The following is a 21,284-nucleotide window of genomic DNA, read 5'->3' as shown; positions in this document are numbered from 1 at the left end:
ACATTGTGCGCATAAACTGAAGCACATCCTGGGATGAAAAGGCTCTTGTGGAACTAGGAACAGTGTAATATCAAAACACAGCACTTTAATTAGGAATAAACGGTTTATTTTCCTTCTACTATTGTGTCTGGCATGTTTTTCCTTCACACTGAGAGAACATCGCCCCCTTGTGGTGAAACAGGAAAGGTGCATTAAACTAAAAAAATAAACTTAGCAATGACACCAGTGAAGACATATCTCTGTGCTTTACAAAAATGTTAATATGAACAGACTAAAATATTTTTGAAAAATAGAAAATAATATCTTAAAAATAAAAAACAAACTTGAAAACATTTGTATTTTACAAATTCCCAGTGTAGTTTGTTCTGGACGAAATATTGATACTTAAGTGCCACTTTGCATCTTGTCACCTCCCATTTTAAAACCGTGCTTCCTACACTCAAATACACTAGAAGTAATAAAAACTGATTAATAGCTGAACCTCTCCTGTCTGATCTGGGTATTAGGCAGCTAAATGGTCGACAGATCAAATCTTAAATAGGATTAGGTGGTAATAAGGTTACCGTACCCGAGTAAGCAGCAGGCCTGAACTTTTCACTCTGTTTTAAATGGTAGTTTGAAACATTTCGCTTTTTGGTAAATGAACATAGTTCAATGTTGTGCAACAGAGATGACAACTGTGCGTAAAATATGGGTTTTTTATATGATAACTACATGAATGTTGATACTAGTAACTGTTGTTACACACAATAACAATAATACTATGCAGTCCTCCAGTGTGTCAATGCATTCTAGTGAAATGTCTCGAGATTTTTATATTTCCTCAGACAAAGAGCTGCTCATCCTTCCCTGAGTGACTGCGTCTCAGCTTCAGACCAGACAGGATCTTCTGGGCTGGTGAGGTCAGGTGGTGCTCAGTAGGAACTGTCTTTGGTGACTGACACAGAGCATGGCTTCGACCAGCATTCTGTCTGTTACTGGTCAGGTTTATATTCTGATCAGTTTGACACCTTGCGGCTGCTTCCTGAGTAGGCGCCTGTGTTGTACATGATGATGCTGCAGCTACAGGTGATGTAAACGCTAAGTCCAGTCCCAGCATGTACTGCACAACCTCACGAGGGCTTAGTGGGGCATCCATTTTAGTCTCTGTGGCAATGGGCTCCTTGAGCTGGCAAGTGTTCTCAAAGTGGACATCTAAATTTTGGGAAAGTCTCTGCATCCTTGGCTCTGGGGACGAGCTGCGGCTGCTGTCTGCACTCCCTGGATGGCCCATCGCTGGAGATGCAGGCTGTCTGGCTGTGCGACATGGGTTAGAGAGTCGGGTTCCTGGGTTATGATGCCGGTAATACTTCACAGGCTGTCTGGTGAAGCGATGTTGTGGCTGGATCCCAAAATCTGGGGTAGGCTCCACCACTGACCCACCATGCGGATCACTCAATGTCCCTCTCAGAGCCAGGACTGGGGCAGAACAGGAAGGACAAACACGTGATTCACAAAGTAAAGCAATACAAACACAGGTTATTGATTATAATATTATAAAAAACACACCTTTCCCTGCATATTGTTTTCAGGTAAATAAAGCAATCCCTGAACCTAAACTCAGAAACATTCAGTATTACCTTAACTGAAAACTTAAAATTAAATATATTCTGGATGGCATACAGTGTGAAATGGAAGTATATCCTGCAATGTCTTAAAATCAATTAAGAGGATTTAAAAACTAATTATGCAGATCTGCTTTTGGTAGTTATATACACACATGTTTAGTTGCAATTACAAGCCTTGAAGCTGCGTGTTGTTGTCGCCATGGAGAAGAAAAATAGCAAGAGTAAAGCAAGCAAAGAAGAGTTAAAGCCTCAGATGTCCATTGCAGCAAAAAAAACCACAATATTTTTATTTTGTAAGTTGGTCGTCAAAATCTAAACCAAGAGTTCTAACCTAAGTAAACCATAAGATTATGTTATGTTGTAGTTAAACTCACACATTGTTTGCTTAGTTCTATGAACACAATCTTTACAAAAGCTAAGAAGTGTCATTGAAGTCATTTCACAGGAAAGGAAATCTTTATCTAAAAATAACTCAAGGAGTCATGCAAAGTGTTAAAGAAAAGAACTACAGCAGATTTTTTGTGGTGCTCTGCACCCGCAGTATCCGTTGTTTAGAAAGAAACTGAATAACTCTAATCGGAAACCAACCACCTTTGTGTGAGAAATGAAGTAAACTTGGGAACTGTGTGTGTGACACCTACAATATCTCCAAAAGGATTAATTAACAAGCAGCACAAGCTGGCACAACAAGCAAGAACTAATTACACTGGCAAAAGAAAACCTCAACTTCTACAAACTACACAAGGCATCAGCATTGTAGATTAAATTCTATCGTTACTTTGCTCACCTATTCTAGTAACTTCTCTGTCACTGCAACCCGCCTACCTGCTCTCTCATTGGCTTCAGGGCTGAGCTGGTCCACTGCCTCATTGGATGAAGACTTGTCAGATATATAACCCTCGCTTGAGTCTCTCTTGATTGTTCGACTCTGTTGGAATGACACAAGTTGAGTGGCGGATTTCTGCAAGTGTTTACAGACCACATCTAATCCTAAAATACTGCAGCACCACAGTATGTGACAGTGAATCTTACTGGGCCAGTGACTATTGAGGGATGAGCCTGGTAGTTAGGTACATATTTCATGTCCTAAATGGAGGAGCTTTTGAACTGTCAGGTTTGCTGAATTAAGCCGCCTGAGGGACAGGAATTTTTACTTTGTGCCTCTAAGCCATTCGAGACAGCCATTGTAAATGTCTAAAGTCTAACTATATTTTGTTTATAGTCTAAAAGCAACAGCAGTGAAATGCACACACAGTAAAGCTTGAAAGAAGGTCAGTAGAAATGCAGCAGCTGTCCAGCTTGTTAATCCTCACAGAATAAACTTGAGGTTGCAGTGCCAAGTGCTAAGGTTCTTAAAGCAACAGGTAAGTGCGAACTCTCTCAAAGAATGCCAAGCAACTTTTACCAATCCCCTTTAAACCTAATTAGTTGTCAAATAAAGGTGACCGCTTGAAAAGGACCTCTTGAAATTGGTCACTGATTGGAGTCTTAGAAAATCCCACAAACTTGACTACAGCAGCAGCCACTAAATGCGTGCTCGAGCTGGAGATCACTGAACTACTTACTTCTAGTGAGTGTGGACGCTCTCTGGAGGAAGCTTCATGTTCCAAGTCGGCATAAACGGCCCCTTCTACGGAACAGGAAGCTCTGGGTGGGGTGTCTGGAAGAGGTGCAGTGGGGGCTGGAGGAGGGGGTGTACTGGGTCTCTGCAGGCCAAAAACCTTGTCGTGGTGCTTGATGAGGAACTCAACAAGTACAGCCTGGTAGCTGGTTTCCAACAGGGCAATCATTGGCATGTCTGTAGATACCAGGGGGCGCAACAATGTTGGCCCAAATACAATACCCAAGTTGCTCGGTGACATCTTGTTTTCAAAGTTCTCTGAAACCCTGTAAAGACAAATTCAGGGAAAGCTCAGGCAGAGTTTATCACAGTGCAATGTAATCTCTGAGAAGGATTAGGTTTAATGTAACTAGAAAGATCTGTCATCCAGTTGCATGCTCACTTTTGCAGGTGACACATAAGGTGTTGCAAAGTGCTGTAGCAATATGTGGGAAGCTTCTGTAGTAGCTTTTGCAGCTTGTGAATGACGTCCATTATCTCGTTAGTGTCTGGTGGTGCCTCCCTTTCACTCAGGTGCTGAATGGTTTTTCCCACCGCGATGAAATCGTTGTACAGGTCAAAGGTTAATAAGGGCTCTGGGAGCTGGAAAAGATAATATTGCAATTATTTACCGGCACACAGAGACAAACTGCTGTATTGTGCAAAAGTTCAAGGCACCTCAGACACTTGCAGCTGTCTCCACCACACAGGAGTCTCACTCATCCATAACGTTGATTAGTATCATTAGATTAGATTGACTGATGCTCAGTTTACTGAAACTATTTATGGCATTATTCTTGAAAACTTCCCTACTTTACCTTTAGTGCCTTAAAACTTTATCCAGTTATGTATATCTGATATTTAATGCTCATCCCTCTTATAATCAACCTAACCAATGCAGTGAAGTTCATTTGTCAGTGAGTCCTGTACCTCTTTAAAGAAGTGCTTAAGGATAGAGGTAATGTCATGGGGTGAGGGGTCAGAGAGGTCCACCTGCTCCTTTTGCATCTCAAAGGCCTGACAGAGCTTCAGAATGCGAGGCTTGGACCCACTCACACGATACACCCCCTCAGAAAACAAAAGTAGACAACAGTTATTGGAATTCACACTTGACAGCACATATGCTTTGGTCACTGTGGTGCTAAATAATACCTGGATAGAGAGAGCGCGACTCTCAATCTCAGACGTGCAGCGCAGCACCACAAAGGGGACCTCGTCTGGCCTGTCACGTTGCAGCAGAGAGAGATCCACTCCGAACACCGTCCCTTTCCTGTGCTCACATTCTAGCTGACACACCTCCATGCACTTCCTGTGCAAAGCCAGCCCACACTGAATGTGTGACACAAAGAAAAGATTGCATGAATATTTTTAGAGACACTATGTTCTCTCTCTGTTAGTCCAATCACAATGTATGTGTACATATCTCCGATTTAGCATCATACCTCCTCACATTCAACCCCACTGACAACAATGTAGTTGTCACATTGTTTGCATTTGACCATCTTGCTCTTCATTTTCCTGAGTCGGTGTGTTAGTGCAGCCCGAGAAAATGTGCGCACTTTGACTGGCTGGCCATCAAGGTACTCTGCATGGACAGAAGAGGTTCACTTTAGTGCTGATTTGGAGTTTTTTTTAAAAAAAAGTAAAAAAACAAAACAAAAAAACAACAACTCCTGTCTGTTTATGAAGGCAGGAAAAAGAGGTAACAAACCTGACTCTGACACCACATCCCGGTCGTCGGGGTCGTCTGATGATACTGCCACAGTGGATGTGGATTTGGGTGACCTCCAAATATTGTTTGCTTCAGTTATGTAGTCCCGCAGAAAAGACACACGGTATAGGGGAAATCAAAAATGGTAAGTTGTGCAAAGTTTTATTATGCAAGAAGAAAAGTTACTGCAACAAATGTAGGCGTGTGCTTACCAGGACTGGACAGAGATTCTTGACTTCCTCCAATACTCTCACTGTCACTGTGCCCCGTTTTCCCTAAAAGTGCACCAAGTCACAAATTAAATCAAACAGAAGGATTTGTCTTTCAGTATAGTCATTGGGTAATCACATGGAATCCTTACTTCCATCTCCGGGTCGTCTGTAACAAACGTCATCTGTTATAAGTGAAGAGTCCTGCAGAGTGCTGAGGGCGCCGCTGGTTTTTCGTTTGTGGCTTTGAAATATGAAGGATTGAAACAATCATTTTAATGAGTAAAGATGTGTAATTTTTTTTTATCCCATTATTAAATAATTACCTCAGCCTTGTTTAACAAGGTGCACAGTATCACAAACTATCACAGACAAAGTAACAGAAAAAACCACTAGGTATACCATACCCTTTGCCCTGAGGAGCATACTCCTGAAAGTTGAAGACTTGGAGAGGCTGTTCGGGGCGGCGCTTGCTCAAGATGTAAAGCAGGTAGGGCTCGCCAGGCTCCAGAGATCTGCATGTCAGCTCCAGGTTGTGATAGCCAAGGGGAACAGGTTCTGTCTGCTGCCGTTGGTAGTAGAACATGTTGACTGTGGCCTGATGCAAAAAGAGGATGTAATGTGAAGACAAAGAAATGATTTTATCAACAGATAGCAGGCTGTCTGGAATATACAATATTAGGATGCTGCTCTGCTTACAGATTTCATTTTCATACTGCCATCATTGCTTGCAGTTTTAATTTCAACACAAAGGAAAGAATTAAAAGGATGTTGTTGTTTTTTTTTAAAGCAGAAGCACAGGAGATGTATTGTAATTCTGCACAAGTAATTTCTTTATTTTATACCATTAAACAAGCAAAGTTGCAAACCACTGCTGAAATAGATTATTATATTCAAGCAAAGCCATGTATTTTATACACAGGCAGTTAATTAATGTATCCTTAGCCATTGTTGCTATATATATATATATATATATAGTCTGTATAGTGCCTTGAGAGACTGAAACTGATAATACTACCATACATTCTACATTTATACCACAACTTGCCCAGTCACACACTGACAGGAAGACAGATGCTTGGTTTTCTTAATTTCATACCAACCTCCTTGAGTACAGTGTCTCCCTGACAGATGAGCTTGCGAATGTGAGAAATAATTCTTTCTTTGACCTTCACTAACTCGTCTTGGTGGAGCCTGGCATCACTCACACACTGTTTGTACAGAAGCTCTGCCTCCGACACCTAGGGAAGACAGAGAGAGGCGTAAGAGCTGCTATACAATCACAAATCTGTGTCTTTGTTCTTATATTGTATTATACAAAATTAGACATCGTTAGATAACTTTAGTACTACAACTGTTTTGGAGTTTTATTTTTTAGAGATTACATTAATGCAGTGTATTAAGAGGGCATTCACCTTAGTCTGGGCTTCATCCTTAGACTTCCTCCTCTTATCAAGTGTTTTCATCCCAGCTGTGTCCTCCACAGCTTTAGCAGTGACAGCTTTTGCCTTTTCAAGCTCATCACACCGCTGGAAGTACTGTTGCCTGGCCTTTTTTAAAGCAGTCACGGCTTCATTCTGAAAACATGAAGCGGTGGAGGAAAAAACAAGATTATTTTCTAGTTACAGAAATTGTTACAGTATACTCAAATAACATACATGTAACAACAGCTACATCAACAATAAGCAACACTTGTATACATGCGTGCAATGCAAAACTTACACACAAACATGTATACACTTCAGTGATTATGCAACTTGTATAAAGACACACATGAGAGTTTAATTACAGTATGTACAGTGTTCAGCCATAAATATGACTCCTAATTCACTCACCATCCTCCTTTGTTCTCTTGCCCACTGTTCTTTAAACTCTCTGCGCCACTTATCGATCTCATTTTTCTTGGCAGCCAAGGCCTTTGGGACAAAGACACTGGATTAAACACATCTACCTCTAAAAGACAGATGGTGTGGACTTTTTGCTCGCGTGGGGACTTTTATACCTGGTAACAGCGGTTTTGTAGCAATTCAGAAGTCCTTCGAGAGGTCACGCTGTTCTTGATGTCTTGCTCTAGAGCCATGGTGTAGATGTACTGCAGTGGCATCATTTCCTACACAGGCAAGAAATTTACACAGATATTCTATAGTAAATATAGGTAAGAGGGGTAAATGCTACAAACTTTGTTGTAGCAGCGACTCTCAAAAACACATTGTCAAAATCAATAAAACATTTCCTTTGGCAAATGTTCAATAAACAAAGCCGTACCTGTTGTGCCACATTTGCCTTTGCCCCTTCTGCTGTCTTTATGATATTTTTTGAAAATTCTTGTTCTGTCAAAAAAAACACAAATCAATTTATTTATTTATTTTTTTAAAGCTATTCACAAAATACTATAAATCAGAATGTGAAAAGGACATACAGAATTGGACTATTTGGTGAAATGGGACCAGAATATGAATTATTGCTGTTGGTGCAGGCTTGATTTGATACACAGAGCTCTATTTTAATCAGACTTGGTTTATGTACCTTCAAATGACCCTAATGTGTCCTGAAAAGCTCATCAAACCTCTCAACAATGGAACTGATTTGCTTAAAAACAGCGTTGATCTGCATTTTGCATAGGTTGAGGAACTACAACAAGAAATAAACCCATTTATTTTCAGTGTTTATGCCTGACACTGTAAAATTATCTACAGATAATCTGACTTCTCAGTTCTGGTCATGACCTGACACAAACACTACTTTGACAGCGGTGTGTGATCTGACTGCTCTCTTTGAAAAGGGACACTGTACTGCTGCTATTATAGGCAACCAAAGTGTTGATCTACTACGTGTAATGAGTAGTTTGGGACTGACCACCACCCAACATTACTCATCAGTTGCTATTGCCTAACACTAGTCCTTGTACTATGAAGCTGAGGAACTCTACTGTCACCCTGTATTTTTGATTGCTACCAACAGACTTACATGCTTGGCATGCCTGTCGGGACACTGGACATGTGTGAAAGCTGATACAAGTGTAATCACTAACTAGGAACTCCAAAGGCACCCTGTGTCCTTTATTACCCTCATCTCGCCAGCTAATCTGCCTTGTAATCCTTCCTCTCTGTGTGTGCCGCTTGTAGCTCACTAGGGTGGCAGCACCACCAGCAGTCATCTTCAGTGAGTAAAAAATTACAGACTGGCAATGCACAGGACATAGTTCTAAACCAGTTATCACTCAGACATTCCTATGTTACTGTCTTTTCTTTTCCTTGATAGACGGTACATAGTTGTTGTCAAAAAAAAGGACAGATTCTCTTGAATAAACAAATACCTGCTCTAACTATAAGAAACAATTTGGGGGAAGTCACATCAACCTACACAACATAATACTTAATTTTAAATTAATACATTTTTGGTAAGACTAGTAACTGCACAGTGCATAACATGATTTCCAATTCCTAACGTAGAGACAGTAGATTTGCATTAAAATACTTTGCATATGTCCCTACTACTTCCTTTACACAGCTGCATGTGTACGTACCCAAGCTGATTCTCTTCTCCATCCAGGCAAGAAGGTCTTTGGCATAGCGGCACCACATCTTGGCGTACTGCAGCGCTGTCTCCACTCCATCCTCGCAGCGACAGAGGGCCAGGTCTGCTTCCTGGGCTGTGAGGGAGTACATCAGCATCACTGTATGCTCCTTACACTTGGAGCTGTACCCGGGGATTACACTGTGTGCACCAGGCTTCGCCCCACAGCTTGTCTCTCCTGGAGGACTCAAACAGCCTCCAGCCTCAAAGTAACACCTTTCTATACTAGAGTGACAATCCCAAACCCCCAGATTTTATAAGATAACAATAATCAAAAATCAAAATCCACTTTGAAAAAAAAAAAAAAAAAGTATGCACAAACCCAAAAAAGGAAACAATGATTGCATATGGCAAGTCATAGCTGCTCCTCAGTGTAAAGGTCCTGTGGTTTTCCAGAAGATCTCAGCAAATTGTAGGTATCTCTTGCATAGACTTGATGTATACTATTAGCTGACAAAAAAAACAACAACTCTTAAAACAACCCTACATCCTCTACTTGACACAATGGGGATGTGACCTGAGAGGGAAGGGTTTCTGTGGACCAAAGACAAACGGCTTTAGCTGAATTACTTCCCTCCTCTCCCCTCTTCCTCCCTCTGTCTAGCCCCTCCCTCCCACACCTGTTCACTTCTAGTCAGCTACAAACAGCCCAGCCATACTCTGAGCCAGCGGGCAGCATCAGACACCACCATGTCACGGCTCTGCTTCGGTCAGGCAGGCAGGGTGTTGATATGGCAACCACTTTTCTTCCTCTGTGACTCACACTAACACAAGGGTGGATGATGTATGTGTGACAGTCTCATGGTTTAACAAACGCTCCCCACACAACTTTCTGTCTTTTCATTCCCCTTTCACAACAACTTTAACAATTAAATATAAACAAAATAACATAATTTTCTCCTAAGCCAAAGTTTTGAGCGCACATACACTTCAACAACTTTCACTTCTTCTAACAGTCCACATTTAATTTATTTATTTTTTTTAAATAGGCAAGCACACACGCACTGCCAGAAAGAGTGCAACGACTTCTCTTTCAAGTTCCTCACTCAGACACGCAGATTTTAGTCCGTTCTGTTCCGTTACGCAGATGCCAAATCCAGTTAGAGTGGTAGAAAAATAAATCCAGAGTGATATTTTTCTCAGTGTCTTTACACAAAGTCCAAAAAATAGAACAAGCAATTCCAGAGTAATGATGGACTTGTGGCTGGGTTGTGTGCTAAGGTTGACCTCCCTTAGCCTTTCTCCTCTGTGCGTTAGGAAGAGCTCCGAGCACTTTCAGAAATCAGCCTCTGGGCAGATTCTGTGCTGCCCCATGTGCACGGCCCCCAGCCTTGAACTGAGGATTATCCTAGTCAGGTCCAGATTGTGGAGCAACAGGCTTTGGAGGAGCATCGAGTGAGGTTTACCTCCTGGTGTGTGACCTAGCAAGTGGGGTAAGGAGGGGTGGGGGAGGTGTTCTGGGCAACAGTCTATGCTGCAAGTGTTTGTTAGATAATGGCTAGGTCTTCTGTTTTGCTGTTTCAACAATATCTGCCTCTGTAATTCCAAATCTCTGACTGTGTGCTGTGACCCACGGGGAAGTTTGAGTCAAACTCAGGTTGACGTGCTTGGCAGCGACTACCAGGGTAAACTATGAGTCAGTCCAGTGTTTATCTCGGTTACCGCTGTATTTACCGCCATAGGCTTCATAACACGGACATTTCCTCTTTCTTTAGATACTTCTGTCCTTCCCTTGTATTTAACATGAAAACTGAGAGCAGCTGTCTTGTGCTTTAATCCTCTCGCTTTATCCTAATCTTGTTACAACGGGGCAGTTACAACTTACAGCAAATTGTGAGGAAAAAGGTTAAGATTGAAGAAGATACTCTATTATGTGGCACAGACAGAAGCCCCTGCTTCTCCCAATGATCTCCTGAGATGATGGACGTCAGTCACCAGCCTAATACAACAAGTCACATGTACTGGTGATGATGCAAAGTATAAAGGAACTTTGTAATGATTCCCTGCGCTCAGTGCTTTACAGTTTATATCAGACAGACGTACACTGACCCACACCAGAGAGCATACACACACTTCCATACTTTCTTTGTTCTCTTACTGCCACTCTCATACAAATCATACCTGATTGGTTTCCATCTGCTTCATTGCCTTCAGCACGTATCTGTGGACAAATTGCATCTTCACTCTGTTGGAAAAATACAGACTCTTATGCTTCGAAGGCACAACTAATCGCATCAAAACACACCTGCAATATTCTGTGAGTGGTTTCCAAAAAAATATCTACTCTATTTCTGATGAGAGTGGGATCAATAATTTCAACAACAGCATCTGAAACTCTAGCCTAAACAATAACAGGCATAAAGATTTCTTCATTATTTTAAAGTGTTCATTTCTTACAGACACATCTTGTTGCTCTGTGAGCTCCGCACTATCTGCAGAGATGGACTCTGAGATGGACTGGGAGTCAATGTCTGCCAGCAGATCCTCCCCTGCACTGAACACAGAATTAATGTTTTAGGAGAGAAACATACACAGGCAGATTGTGATACTTAAAAAAAGCTTAGGGATTGTCAAGGAACATACTGTGGACAAACAATGAAAATATACAGAAGAAACACTACCAAGCATGTAAATTCCACATGTTTTTTGGTTGATCAATATCAGACACAAATCCCTTTAGGACATTTTAATGTGCAGTACGTTATTTTATACACAACATGCATCATTGCAGCTCTGCTTTAACACTATCATATATTATGTTGATGTGTATGTATGGTTATTAGAGAAATACTGTTTAAGCAACAACATTCAGCCCACCAAAGTTAGTGTTTGTCATAAAATTAGAATCAGAATAAAATTAGATTTAGAGAGACATGACATTTAATTTCACTCTGATTCAACATTTATTTAAAAGCGCTCATCACAGGAAATAATCTATACTGCTAGATCATGCACAATTTATGCTGATGGATTATTGGTATGAGTTGATGAATATGTCTAAACATCCTACATGGTTTCCTTTGATCAAGCAAACGTAGAGCACTTTGATGACTCCTTGCTACCCACTGTGTTTGTCCATCACAGTGTTCAGATTGAACAGAACAAGCAGAGTGATGCAGGAGACAACAGAAACCAGTAGCACCATTTGTAGATATTTCATACTTACGAAGAGATTAAAGATAAATCAAGATTATCAAACTCTCTGAAGATCTCACTGTAGCGCTTGGTCTCAGATTTATGATGCACCTTCTTCACATCTGAAATGATAAATGGAAAACCTAAGATACATAAAGTAATAAGATGGCCTTACTATACAGTATACAGAAATGCACAATATTTCAACACGACATAAATATTCTGTGTAAAGGCCAAACCAGTGTTTTATATATGTGAACAAACAGCATTAAGATAAATGATTCCTCTTAAAAGAAAATTTTAAAAAATAAAAAAAATCAAACTTAGTTCCTCTTCTGAAGTCATATCTAACAGCATTTCCTTTACACTTCTGAGTAAAATAGTTCTTTGAGTGAACTAAAATACAACGTGGAACAATGTGTGCGTTTCGATAATGAAGCCTCAAACTTCTGTGTTCACATTGTTTAACTGGTGTTTCACCCTGTGACAGACAAAAAGGTTAAAAACAGATCATTTAAAACAGATGCAACAAATGAGAGAGAGAAATCTCTCTGTCTCTGAGCGATGCCTCCATTTTGGTCAACCACATCCTGCTTGCAATTTGTGTCACATCCCATACTGAACATAAAGTCCTTGTTTTTCACACCAGCAGTGTTTCAGCATAAGAACTGAGAGGCAAGAAAGATCAGCAAAATTAGCTTTCATAGCTCTACCAGTGAAACTGCACTCAAGCACTTCACTATTTTAGTTTGCTGTTCACATGCAATATTTGTAATAAGTGAAAGAATTTTTTGTTTAGGATTTTAGGACACATTGTGGTAACTTCTTGGATAAGGAAGTTCATTGCAAGCTACTGCCACACCAGTCCCACTAATAACCTGAAATAATATGCTATTGCTGGCTTCTTGCAAAGAACAAAAGTAGGCATATCCTCTTAAAAATACAGAAGTTAAGCAAAAAAAGACAGAACAAGTATGTGTCAAAACGGAGGAGGAGCTCAGGAAGTTCACTAACCCTGACAGACACATTAACGAAGATTATCCAGCCACATTGTGCATACAATACGTGCATGCACCCACATGCACTACCCATGCCATAGAAGCTCTGCTGCAACGTCAGCAAATTTCCAGTCAACACATACCAAGTGAGCATTCAGCCATTTGAAAGCATCTGTGCAAATGGATGTATTCTCAATGGCTAAGAGGTTTTAAAACAAACACCAAAAAAATAAGATCCAATATGTATATAAGTATAATGGACAACCCGATAAGTACAGTAAAAGGCAACACTTCCTCAAAATGATCAAACATCACATTTTTTGTGCTCACCTGTGACTTGAGAAGAATCCTTGTTTGACACTAGATTTTCTTCCATTTCTACACTATCACCACAGCAGCCAGGCCCTACCAGTAGCACTCAGACATCATCTGCCCCTAAAGTCACACGACAATACACAATAAAAACCATATAGTTGAGGTGGCAGGAAATCTGCACTGCAGCGTACACACAGTGACACTTATAGGAAGTTTTTAGCATGCAGCTCTCGATTTGCTGCCAGTTACGCTGTCAAAGTGATCTTCCTCTGGTAGAGTGAAGGTTGGCCGGTGTTTTCACCATCAAGGGAAGAGGAAGTGCATCTTATTGTAAGCCCCACCTACGCTGTCTCACCAAATATAGTGACAAGGTGCCACTGTGTTAAGGTTGTATTGCTGTGGTAAGAAACATTTTTGAACTCGGACAAATATGAAACTATGCTGTACAACAAATATAAACAATCACATTCTTCATTATTTGAACAGATTTTGTTCCACATAAAGTATTTTGTTTCTGCAATGAATACTTGGTCAGACTTAAAAAGTCTATAAGAAAAAAGTCTAAAAAAAAAAAGGCCTATTTTAATCATCCTTGGACCTTTTGAAATTATGTCTACTAGGGCCCTGGAACAAACTTTAAATGATTAATTAAGTATTAATCACTGCAGCATGATTGTCTAGGGCCAAACTTCAAGCAAAATGTCCTCAACTGAACGTACTTGACAGCTTGCTTTCATTTAACAGTTGAAGCAGAGTGACACACAGAGGTGTGAAAATAAAACAACTGAGAACAAGCTCAATTCTACATAACTGTCTACTGCATCCTGTGCATTTTTCAGTGATTGCAAAGGTATAAATGTAACAAATGGCTCACAGCCATTTGGAACATCCACATGCAGTTTACAGTGTACATGTGGTGTGATTGAGGCCACAATAAACAGTTACTGTACTGAGTGATCCCACCATAAATCTACCCCTTTACAGTCCATCAACTGTTCACTGGCTACAGCATTCAGATGTCATAAGTTGAATTTGTACATTCAGCATTCAGAAAGAAAAATGGTTCAACCAACATGTTAATATACACATTATGACAGTAATCACAATTTCAACCTTTTAAAAATAAAACATTTTATTTTTCATTGGCACAATGCATCGCTAACATTTCTGTGCATAATCAGTGGGTGAATGGCTCTTATCAGTACTCAACAGAAACCAACTTCTTCACAAATCTGGCCATGCTGCAGGGAAACCATGACAATATAAATAAGCTGTGAAAAGCACAATGATCCAGACTTCACGCCTTGTCTTGTGTATGAAACCTTTCATGAAGCCGGTGTCACCCAAACCGCTCAAATTCTGACTGAAAACAAAGGTCAAAGTGGGTTTGGATGTGTTAAGTTGGGTTCTTTCTGAGGGAACCTAAAGGGAACATATAACCATATTCTTAACCTGGAGAGTGTGTGGTGTGTACAGTGCTTTGTCTCACTTAAAACAATGTCAACAGCTATTCTGTGGCATTAGTCTGAAGACAATCAAAAAGTAGCAACAAGGGAAGAAACTGCACCATTAGAAAGTGTTCATCAGCACTACTGCAAATCTACAATTCTGAGTTAGCACCAACTGTTGCATGTGTGCTTTGTTGCTCGGTAAAGTTTTGTTACAAGCATCTACATTTCTGGCTTATGATTACTCAAAACACAGCAATATGAAAATTAAAAGAAAAGAACGACACAATGTTTTGACTTTGCTCAGTGATAAAGAGTGTAGTTGTACCCCATTTAGTCTATGAAGTGGTGAGAAAAGATTAAAAGTATTTCACAGTGTACTGAAATGTAACACCAATTTCATTCTCTGCTAATGCATATGTTCATTTCTGTATGACAGACAGAATTTGGGTACCGCAAATGCCATCCCAAGTGGCAAGTCTAGTGCCTTTGTTAAGTAAAAACTACAATCTGACAAGAAAACATAAGACACACATGATCCCTTTTCAACTCGTCACATCTGATAAATTAAACCTTTTTATAAACTTTGATGTCACATCCCTGCTGTGATGCGAATCAAAACAATCGAGGATCAAACATGTTTCTAAAAACTGACGTGTTTGTCCCATGCACCTTTACGTTTTTTTCCGTGGCTCTGACTCAGTTCTTCTCATAGCTCGTCCCGTGCTGTGCTGTCCAGGGGGGACTGGAGCACATCTGAGTTCTGAGCTTCGCTGCTGATCTCAGCCTGCTCTCGAGTTTTTCCTGAGCGGGCTCTGTCCCAGTCTGTGCGGACCTTGTCATTGTCCCACACAGTGGAGGTCTCAGTGTCACTGATGTAGCCCGCATCACCTGTATAGTGCGTCGGATACACAAGTAGAGGCTCTGCAGAAAATGCCTTCAGGTCCCTTGTTTCAAACTGATCCATATAATCAGACCTGAGGAGGAGAAAGCAAGGTCAAGAAAAACCAAAAATTCCCAAGCAGATGTACATGTGATGTGTGTGTACTTGTGCTAGTTTAAGTAAACACTTACACAGGATGTTTATTGTACATGATAGGAAGAAACTCATCCACTGGCAAAATCCTCTTCAGCGGTTCTGCTTTCAAAAGCTTCTCAGCACCCTGTAATGACATCATATAGCCTAGTGTCCAATATGAATAGTCTGCTTCCACTAAGTTATGTACATTTGGCACTGCTTTCTCTGGGTGGTCCACTTGCATTCTCTTCCGACCAATGTAACTAGAAGGAAGAAACAGAAAGGAGAGGTGAGAAGAAATTTCAAACTTAAGAAAACTGTGGTAAATGTCAAGATTTTGTAGGAAGCACCAACTCACATGAGATCCCAATCCAGTCCTTCTTTCTCCACCTCATTCATCAAGTTCGTCAAACGACGTTTGAAGAAAATCTCAAAGCGCAGATCGTCCTCAATCACCAGAGAGGTGTGCAGGCGTCGCTCCACAATCTGAGGGCACACACAGATTTATCAGTAAGTTATGTACCTGTCTGGTTTGTAATATTTTGTAATGCCAGGATTCTGGGGTTCACCTCTTTCCAGATGTTGTAGTGAGAAAGAAAGCATCCCAGCTCTCCCTTTGTCAGCGGTCGACCATGGTAAGGGTCACTGTAGCCAGGGAGCATATGGATGCCCATTGTATGAATCTCACTAATGTTCATTGCTCTGAAATACAGAGAGAAGAAGAAACGTGACAAAGTGGCAAAGGGCATAGTTGTGATTACTAAGTACTCAAACAGAACAAAGCATTCTTTAGCCAGAATGAACTTACTTTCCATCTACAGCTGCAGTGACTTTACAAGCAATCTCCTGCTCGTACAAAGTCCGCAGCATACGGTCTCTGCGGTCAGTCCGCCTCTGGAGGTTTATCATGAACACCTGCACACAGGGCATCAGTGGAACCGCTCAGTGTAGTTACAGATTTCTACAGCAGGGGGAGGCTTTCAGCATAGAAATGGATAGAGGGCCATTTTTGCAGAATCCATCTTCAAATCACTCCATACTCACCTCATCAAAGCCCAGTTTGTCAGGTTTTTTTCTCGGAACACGTAAGTGTTTGGAAGGCATCACTGGGGCATTTCGCACTACACAATTAGAGGGAAGATGGATGCAGAAATGGTATAAATAATATATAGAAACCCATGCTGAAAGTTATCATTAGATGAAGCAGCAAGACGTAGAATAAAGACTTGAAGCCAGAGGAAAACAAGGAGTTTGCAAAAGTAAAGCCTTCAGTCTGAATGAAACTACTCACCGTTAACTTCCAACAGGGAGTGCAAGAAGCTGTCGGTTTCATCTTGCAAAGTACTGTGTGAGCGTAATGGCACAGGGAAGTAACCATAGGTCTCCTTGTTACACACAAACATCTGAACATCTGTGGAAAGAAGATGTTAAACTAGAGGTATATTATTTGGGTTTAAAAGGTTACAACCAAGTGAGTGACGTCTTTAGATGCAAGACCTAAGCACTGTATTGTAAAGTACCTGCCATACGAGCAGAGAATGCAAACACAATGATGTCATCAAAAGCCCAGCTGTATTCTGGGTGTGGAGGGTGAAAGGCCAGCTGCCTAGATGCCTCTTTCCTGAGGTCTATCAGGAACGTGGAGTGGACCATAGGAACAGCAAAACAGCCCTTCCGCACCTGCTTTCTAATGGGTATGTAGGCAGGAGTCCGCTTATAGTATCCCTGCAGGAGAAGAGATGAATACCAGTTGAATGCAGGCAGAATTTCAGAGCATTTGTTCAAGCCAAGCTTTTGGAAAACACTTGGTGCACACAAACAGGTACACCCAGTTATCATTAGAGTACCTGGGAGGTCATTCCACACCAGAAGTTTGAATAGGCTGCACGGGATTCAAGCATTGGAGCAATAATGGTCTTATTCTCCTTCATGAGCTTCCAGAGAACATCGGGATTGGTGAGGAGGTTATCGCAGTCTACCAACTACACAAGAGAGAGAAGAAAAACTGTAAAATATGTTGTGAGGAGTCAGACAAGTTTACAGAACACCATAAAGTCACTTCAGAAGATATGATGAACAGGTCATGAAGGTTAAACGGGGAATTGAATAGTAACCAAATAGTAAAAAACCCACAGACTATTTGTTGCAATGCTGTCTGAGAGAAAGCTAAGAAGTAAGGCTAAGAGCACAAAATTATTGCCATTCTGGATATATTTCATTTCAAAATTATACCCCACTGAAGTTAGACAATGTGGGCTGGGCTGTGGAATACAAATAGAAACGAGCACAGTGCTGCTTTTACAGTTTAAGGATCCAGATGAACGAGACCAGAAGATAAACTTTAACCATACGAGGCAAAGTGTAACTGGGCCAACTGTGTTTCTTTTAAATTACAATTGTGGTGAAGCTTGATATGTGCTTATGCTTCTATTATTGAATGATAAAAATAGCACAGTTTGAAGCACTGGCTCAATACTTAAAATGGAAACATTTACAGTGTTGTTCAGCTTTCTTTTTTAACTGTTAACTTACCATAAAGTAGTCTGCCCACATTTCACGAGCGGACTCCAGTGCGACTTGCCGTAGCTTCATAACATGCTCATAACGGAGATCTGTCCAGTGCTTTGTCCCATCCTCATCTGCGTAGCGTCTACAAAAGACATTTTGATAATAATCAGTCCGATTGCATCGGCTATGTGAGCACACAGAGATTACCACCAGAGGTTTTAGTAAGTAACCAACCTGGGTTCTTCTTTTGGCCGCCACTCCACGTAATGGTAAAGGTTCTGCACCTTCACAAGCCAGTCACGCAGAACGTCTGTCGTATTGTCCTCATTATGATCAGTTGCTACCCTGTCAATATGCAACAAAAGTAAATGATTAGAATGAACTCTATTCAACATCAGTGGGACTGAACATAATCAACAACCAAGACCAAGAAAAAAAGAAAAGAAAAAGGTAACAATGGCTGAATGTGGCAGTTGTGCCAGACGAGGTTCAAGCTGAGAGCAGAGATGTAAGACAAAACCATGACTCAAATAACAACAGTCCTGTGTTCACTTTTTGTAAACTCATTGTGTGCAGCTGTGGGAACTGACACAAGTGTTAATGATACCAACATCAGAAAACAAAAACACCGTACACCTAGTTGGTATCACTTTAGAGTGTCTGAATTTGAGGAATGAGCAGGAAGTCGAAAAAGGATAACAGTAAGGCTAAAGACACAACATTAAAGAAGTGAAATTCTTGCCTGCAATAGCTCATAAGGAGGTGATTTAAACCTACTGAAGGCATGTGTACGGCAACCCCAGTTAGAATGTTTGACTGAACTCTGCATAAGGATGAAATCAAGCCACACGCTGTTTTGTCTTAATCCCTGTGTCTGTGTAAATATGCTACAACGTCAGCCAGCCATGTAGGTCAGCAGACTCTTCTGCAAAAAGAACATCTGCCCTGCAGTCAGCTGGGTTTGTGTTTCACTCATGTGTATGACAGTCAGGATGGATTCTCTTGAAGGATTTCACACAGATCTGTGAGAACACTGCAGCTCCTCGCTAAACTATTTCTTCCCTCAATCCTGCTGTCCAGAAGCTCAGACGTAGAACTGCACAGGTATTTCCTGTTCATGTACAGATAAAAGGAATATTTACTAAAGTATATATTTGAACTATGTGCTAGACTAGACTCTAGACACACATCTATAAGTGCTGTGTCACTTTCATCTGATCTATTTTTGGCGTAGCGTAGCAAAAAATGCAGGGCTAATTGCAAACACCCAAGATATAATTGACTGTTTGGTCAGTTCTAATTGTGAGGCTTTGGCTTGGTTACAAACAGCTGCAAAAGGCTCCAGTGAAATGCATACAACCTGTCGTGTTTACAGCTTCACACACTTGTTTGCATTTTTCCAGCTGCATTTTCCTGTTTGCAACGCATGTCAAACAAAACTGTCCTTACCGCAAGCATATTTACAGAAGAGCTTTATGGCCACTCAGCAGAAAAAAAAAAATAGAACAGATTCACTTATACAAAGCTCCTCATTAAAGTGAAACTTGCTCACTAAGTGGGTGAGTGAAAAGTAAACCTCTCCTGAGGCCTCCCGGCAGTCGTGCAAACTCCTCAGAGCTGAGGGAACAAGTGGGTGGGCTGTTGGAGCATGTTGTTTAGTTATTGTGGCAGAAGCACCTCCCTTTCACTTCTCTTGACTTTTTCCTGAGCATGGCAGACAGATGTTTAAATTGTTCACAGCATACATTTGCACAGCTAATAGGCCTTGCGAAGTCAAGTTGGTCACAGATCCCAGCAGACAGAGCGCGAAAGCCTACAGACACATGTTTAGTGAGACGGAATTCTGCACAACACAGCCAGCTTCTAGTTTCCATAATCATTAAGCATGAAGAGGGAATATTTCAGATTGCCCTTTTCCTTGCATAAGCCAACTGGACCATGACATGTTTTTCTTATTCTCATACAGAATGAACATGAATCATGCACAATGTCCTTAAGAGGTGTTTAGTTTCTTTCACACATCAAAAAGCTTCACAAATGGGGGTTATCTGGGGCTACAGCTGTGCCACATAGGAATATAAAATAGATGATCATGTAATCAATTACTCCCCTATGACACAAGAGGAGGAGGAGGAGGAGGAGGAGGAGGTACAGGCTTCCAGGATTGGAAAGCTACGTGTAGAAGTATAACTCACTCTAAACACTACTTCAGGTTGTGTGAGAGAGTGTGTGTATGATAAATCATAGAGCTCCCCTCGCGGCCACATCAGTCCCCTCCCCTCCACGTATACAGATCAATGCGACGCACGGCTGCTCTGATGCGCCCAGATGTCCAGATGTGCTCACCTCTGTGCCCACCCTCTGCCCCCTAAAAAAACAAGACGGTGGCTACTCAAGCTCGCTTTAATATCCGCCATCTAACCTTGGCCTCAGCTGTGATCCTGCTTGTTGGGATTTGTCGGGTTATATTTTACCCTGGAAAGTCCGCAGGCTAGCGTGCGCAACAGAACTTGGCTTTGTTTCCAAAAGCCATTTTAGTAACCCAGTCAGTGTCTGCAAGTCCACCCCTTCCCCTGATCTTCTCTGCAAATCAGCAGCGAAAGCCTGACGTATGTAGTTTTGAAAAATTAAATCATCGGGTTCAAATAAAATCGGACCTTTTAGACCTTAGCGAGCTACAGGGTTTTACCTCACAGTTCCCAATCACAACTTACCAGAGAGCCATGCGATCTTTGGGATAGTTGAGGCGCTCGATGGTACCCAGGAAATACGGCAAAGAGTGCTCGGAGTTTCTGCAAATGAGGGCGACGAGGATCCGTGGAGCGAGGAGAGGAGACTCGGGGCTCCAGCGCTCCTCCGCAAAATATCCCCGAGCAGGAGGGCAGCAGGACAGCAGCGAGAGGAGCAGAGCGGCGGGGAGGCCGGCCAGCCCGAGCATCGCGCCGATAAATCAATCAATATCAAATAATACAGAAATGGATGGGTGCCGCGGCTCGTTATGAGCTACAGAAAAGTTGCCTCTTTACTTTGCGCGGTCATCACACGTTAGGAAAGTCTGTGCAGCAGCTCCTGATGTGACAGCAGCCCTTGAGCTTTAAAGGGGTGGGATGTGCTGGGATCTTAAAGGGGATGGACTACCAGGCTGGGCTTCACAGCAGA

The 21,284-nt window shown here is 41.4% G+C and overlaps 2 protein-coding genes across 4 annotated transcripts; both read right to left on the bottom strand.

Moving 5' to 3' along the window:
• Window positions 1-89: 89 nt before the first annotated feature.
• gmip (GEM interacting protein) lies at window positions 90-13,416 on the bottom strand. Of its 3 annotated transcripts, none has more exons than XM_008291162.1 (21): window positions 13,167-13,416; window positions 11,870-11,960; window positions 11,101-11,197; window positions 10,825-10,888; window positions 8,654-8,779; window positions 7,393-7,457; window positions 7,130-7,237; window positions 6,963-7,043; window positions 6,543-6,704; window positions 6,231-6,368; window positions 5,535-5,725; window positions 5,280-5,371; window positions 5,131-5,193; window positions 4,919-5,008; window positions 4,650-4,792; window positions 4,360-4,536; window positions 4,138-4,275; window positions 3,611-3,810; window positions 3,173-3,494; window positions 2,433-2,535; window positions 90-1,458 (listed from the first exon to the last, which is right to left on the bottom strand). In XM_008291162.1, exons 1-21 carry the CDS (start codon window positions 13,210-13,212, stop codon window positions 824-826), a joined length of 3,132 nt encoding a protein of 1,043 aa, XP_008289384.1. In that variant the 5' UTR covers window positions 13,213-13,416; the 3' UTR covers window positions 90-823. The 3 variants fall into 3 exon arrangements, with proteins under 3 accessions (XP_008289384.1, XP_008289385.1, XP_008289386.1); XM_008291163.1 differs by having other exon boundaries at window positions 10,825-10,864; XM_008291164.1 differs by having other exon boundaries at window positions 1,376-1,458; window positions 2,395-2,535.
• An 845-nt stretch (window positions 13,417-14,261) lies between these two features.
• colgalt1a (collagen beta(1-O)galactosyltransferase 1a) lies at window positions 14,262-21,234 on the bottom strand. Its single transcript, XM_008291161.1, has 12 exons — window positions 20,840-21,234; window positions 18,360-18,470; window positions 18,150-18,267; window positions 17,465-17,599; window positions 17,138-17,342; window positions 16,909-17,028; window positions 16,662-16,738; window positions 16,426-16,532; window positions 16,187-16,319; window positions 15,976-16,103; window positions 15,674-15,880; window positions 14,262-15,576 (listed from the first exon to the last, which is right to left on the bottom strand). Exons 1-12 carry the CDS (start codon window positions 21,061-21,063, stop codon window positions 15,309-15,311), a joined length of 1,833 nt encoding a protein of 610 aa, XP_008289383.1. The 5' UTR covers window positions 21,064-21,234; the 3' UTR covers window positions 14,262-15,308.
• Between the last annotated feature and the right edge of the window lie 50 nt (window positions 21,235-21,284).

Source organism: Stegastes partitus, unplaced genomic scaffold (assembly GCF_000690725.1).
Source record: "Stegastes partitus isolate 25-593 unplaced genomic scaffold, Stegastes_partitus-1.0.2 Scaffold721, whole genome shotgun sequence".
NCBI lineage: Eukaryota > Metazoa > Chordata > Actinopteri > Pomacentridae > Stegastes > Stegastes partitus.
This window is presented reverse-complemented; position numbering and strand designations above follow the sequence as displayed.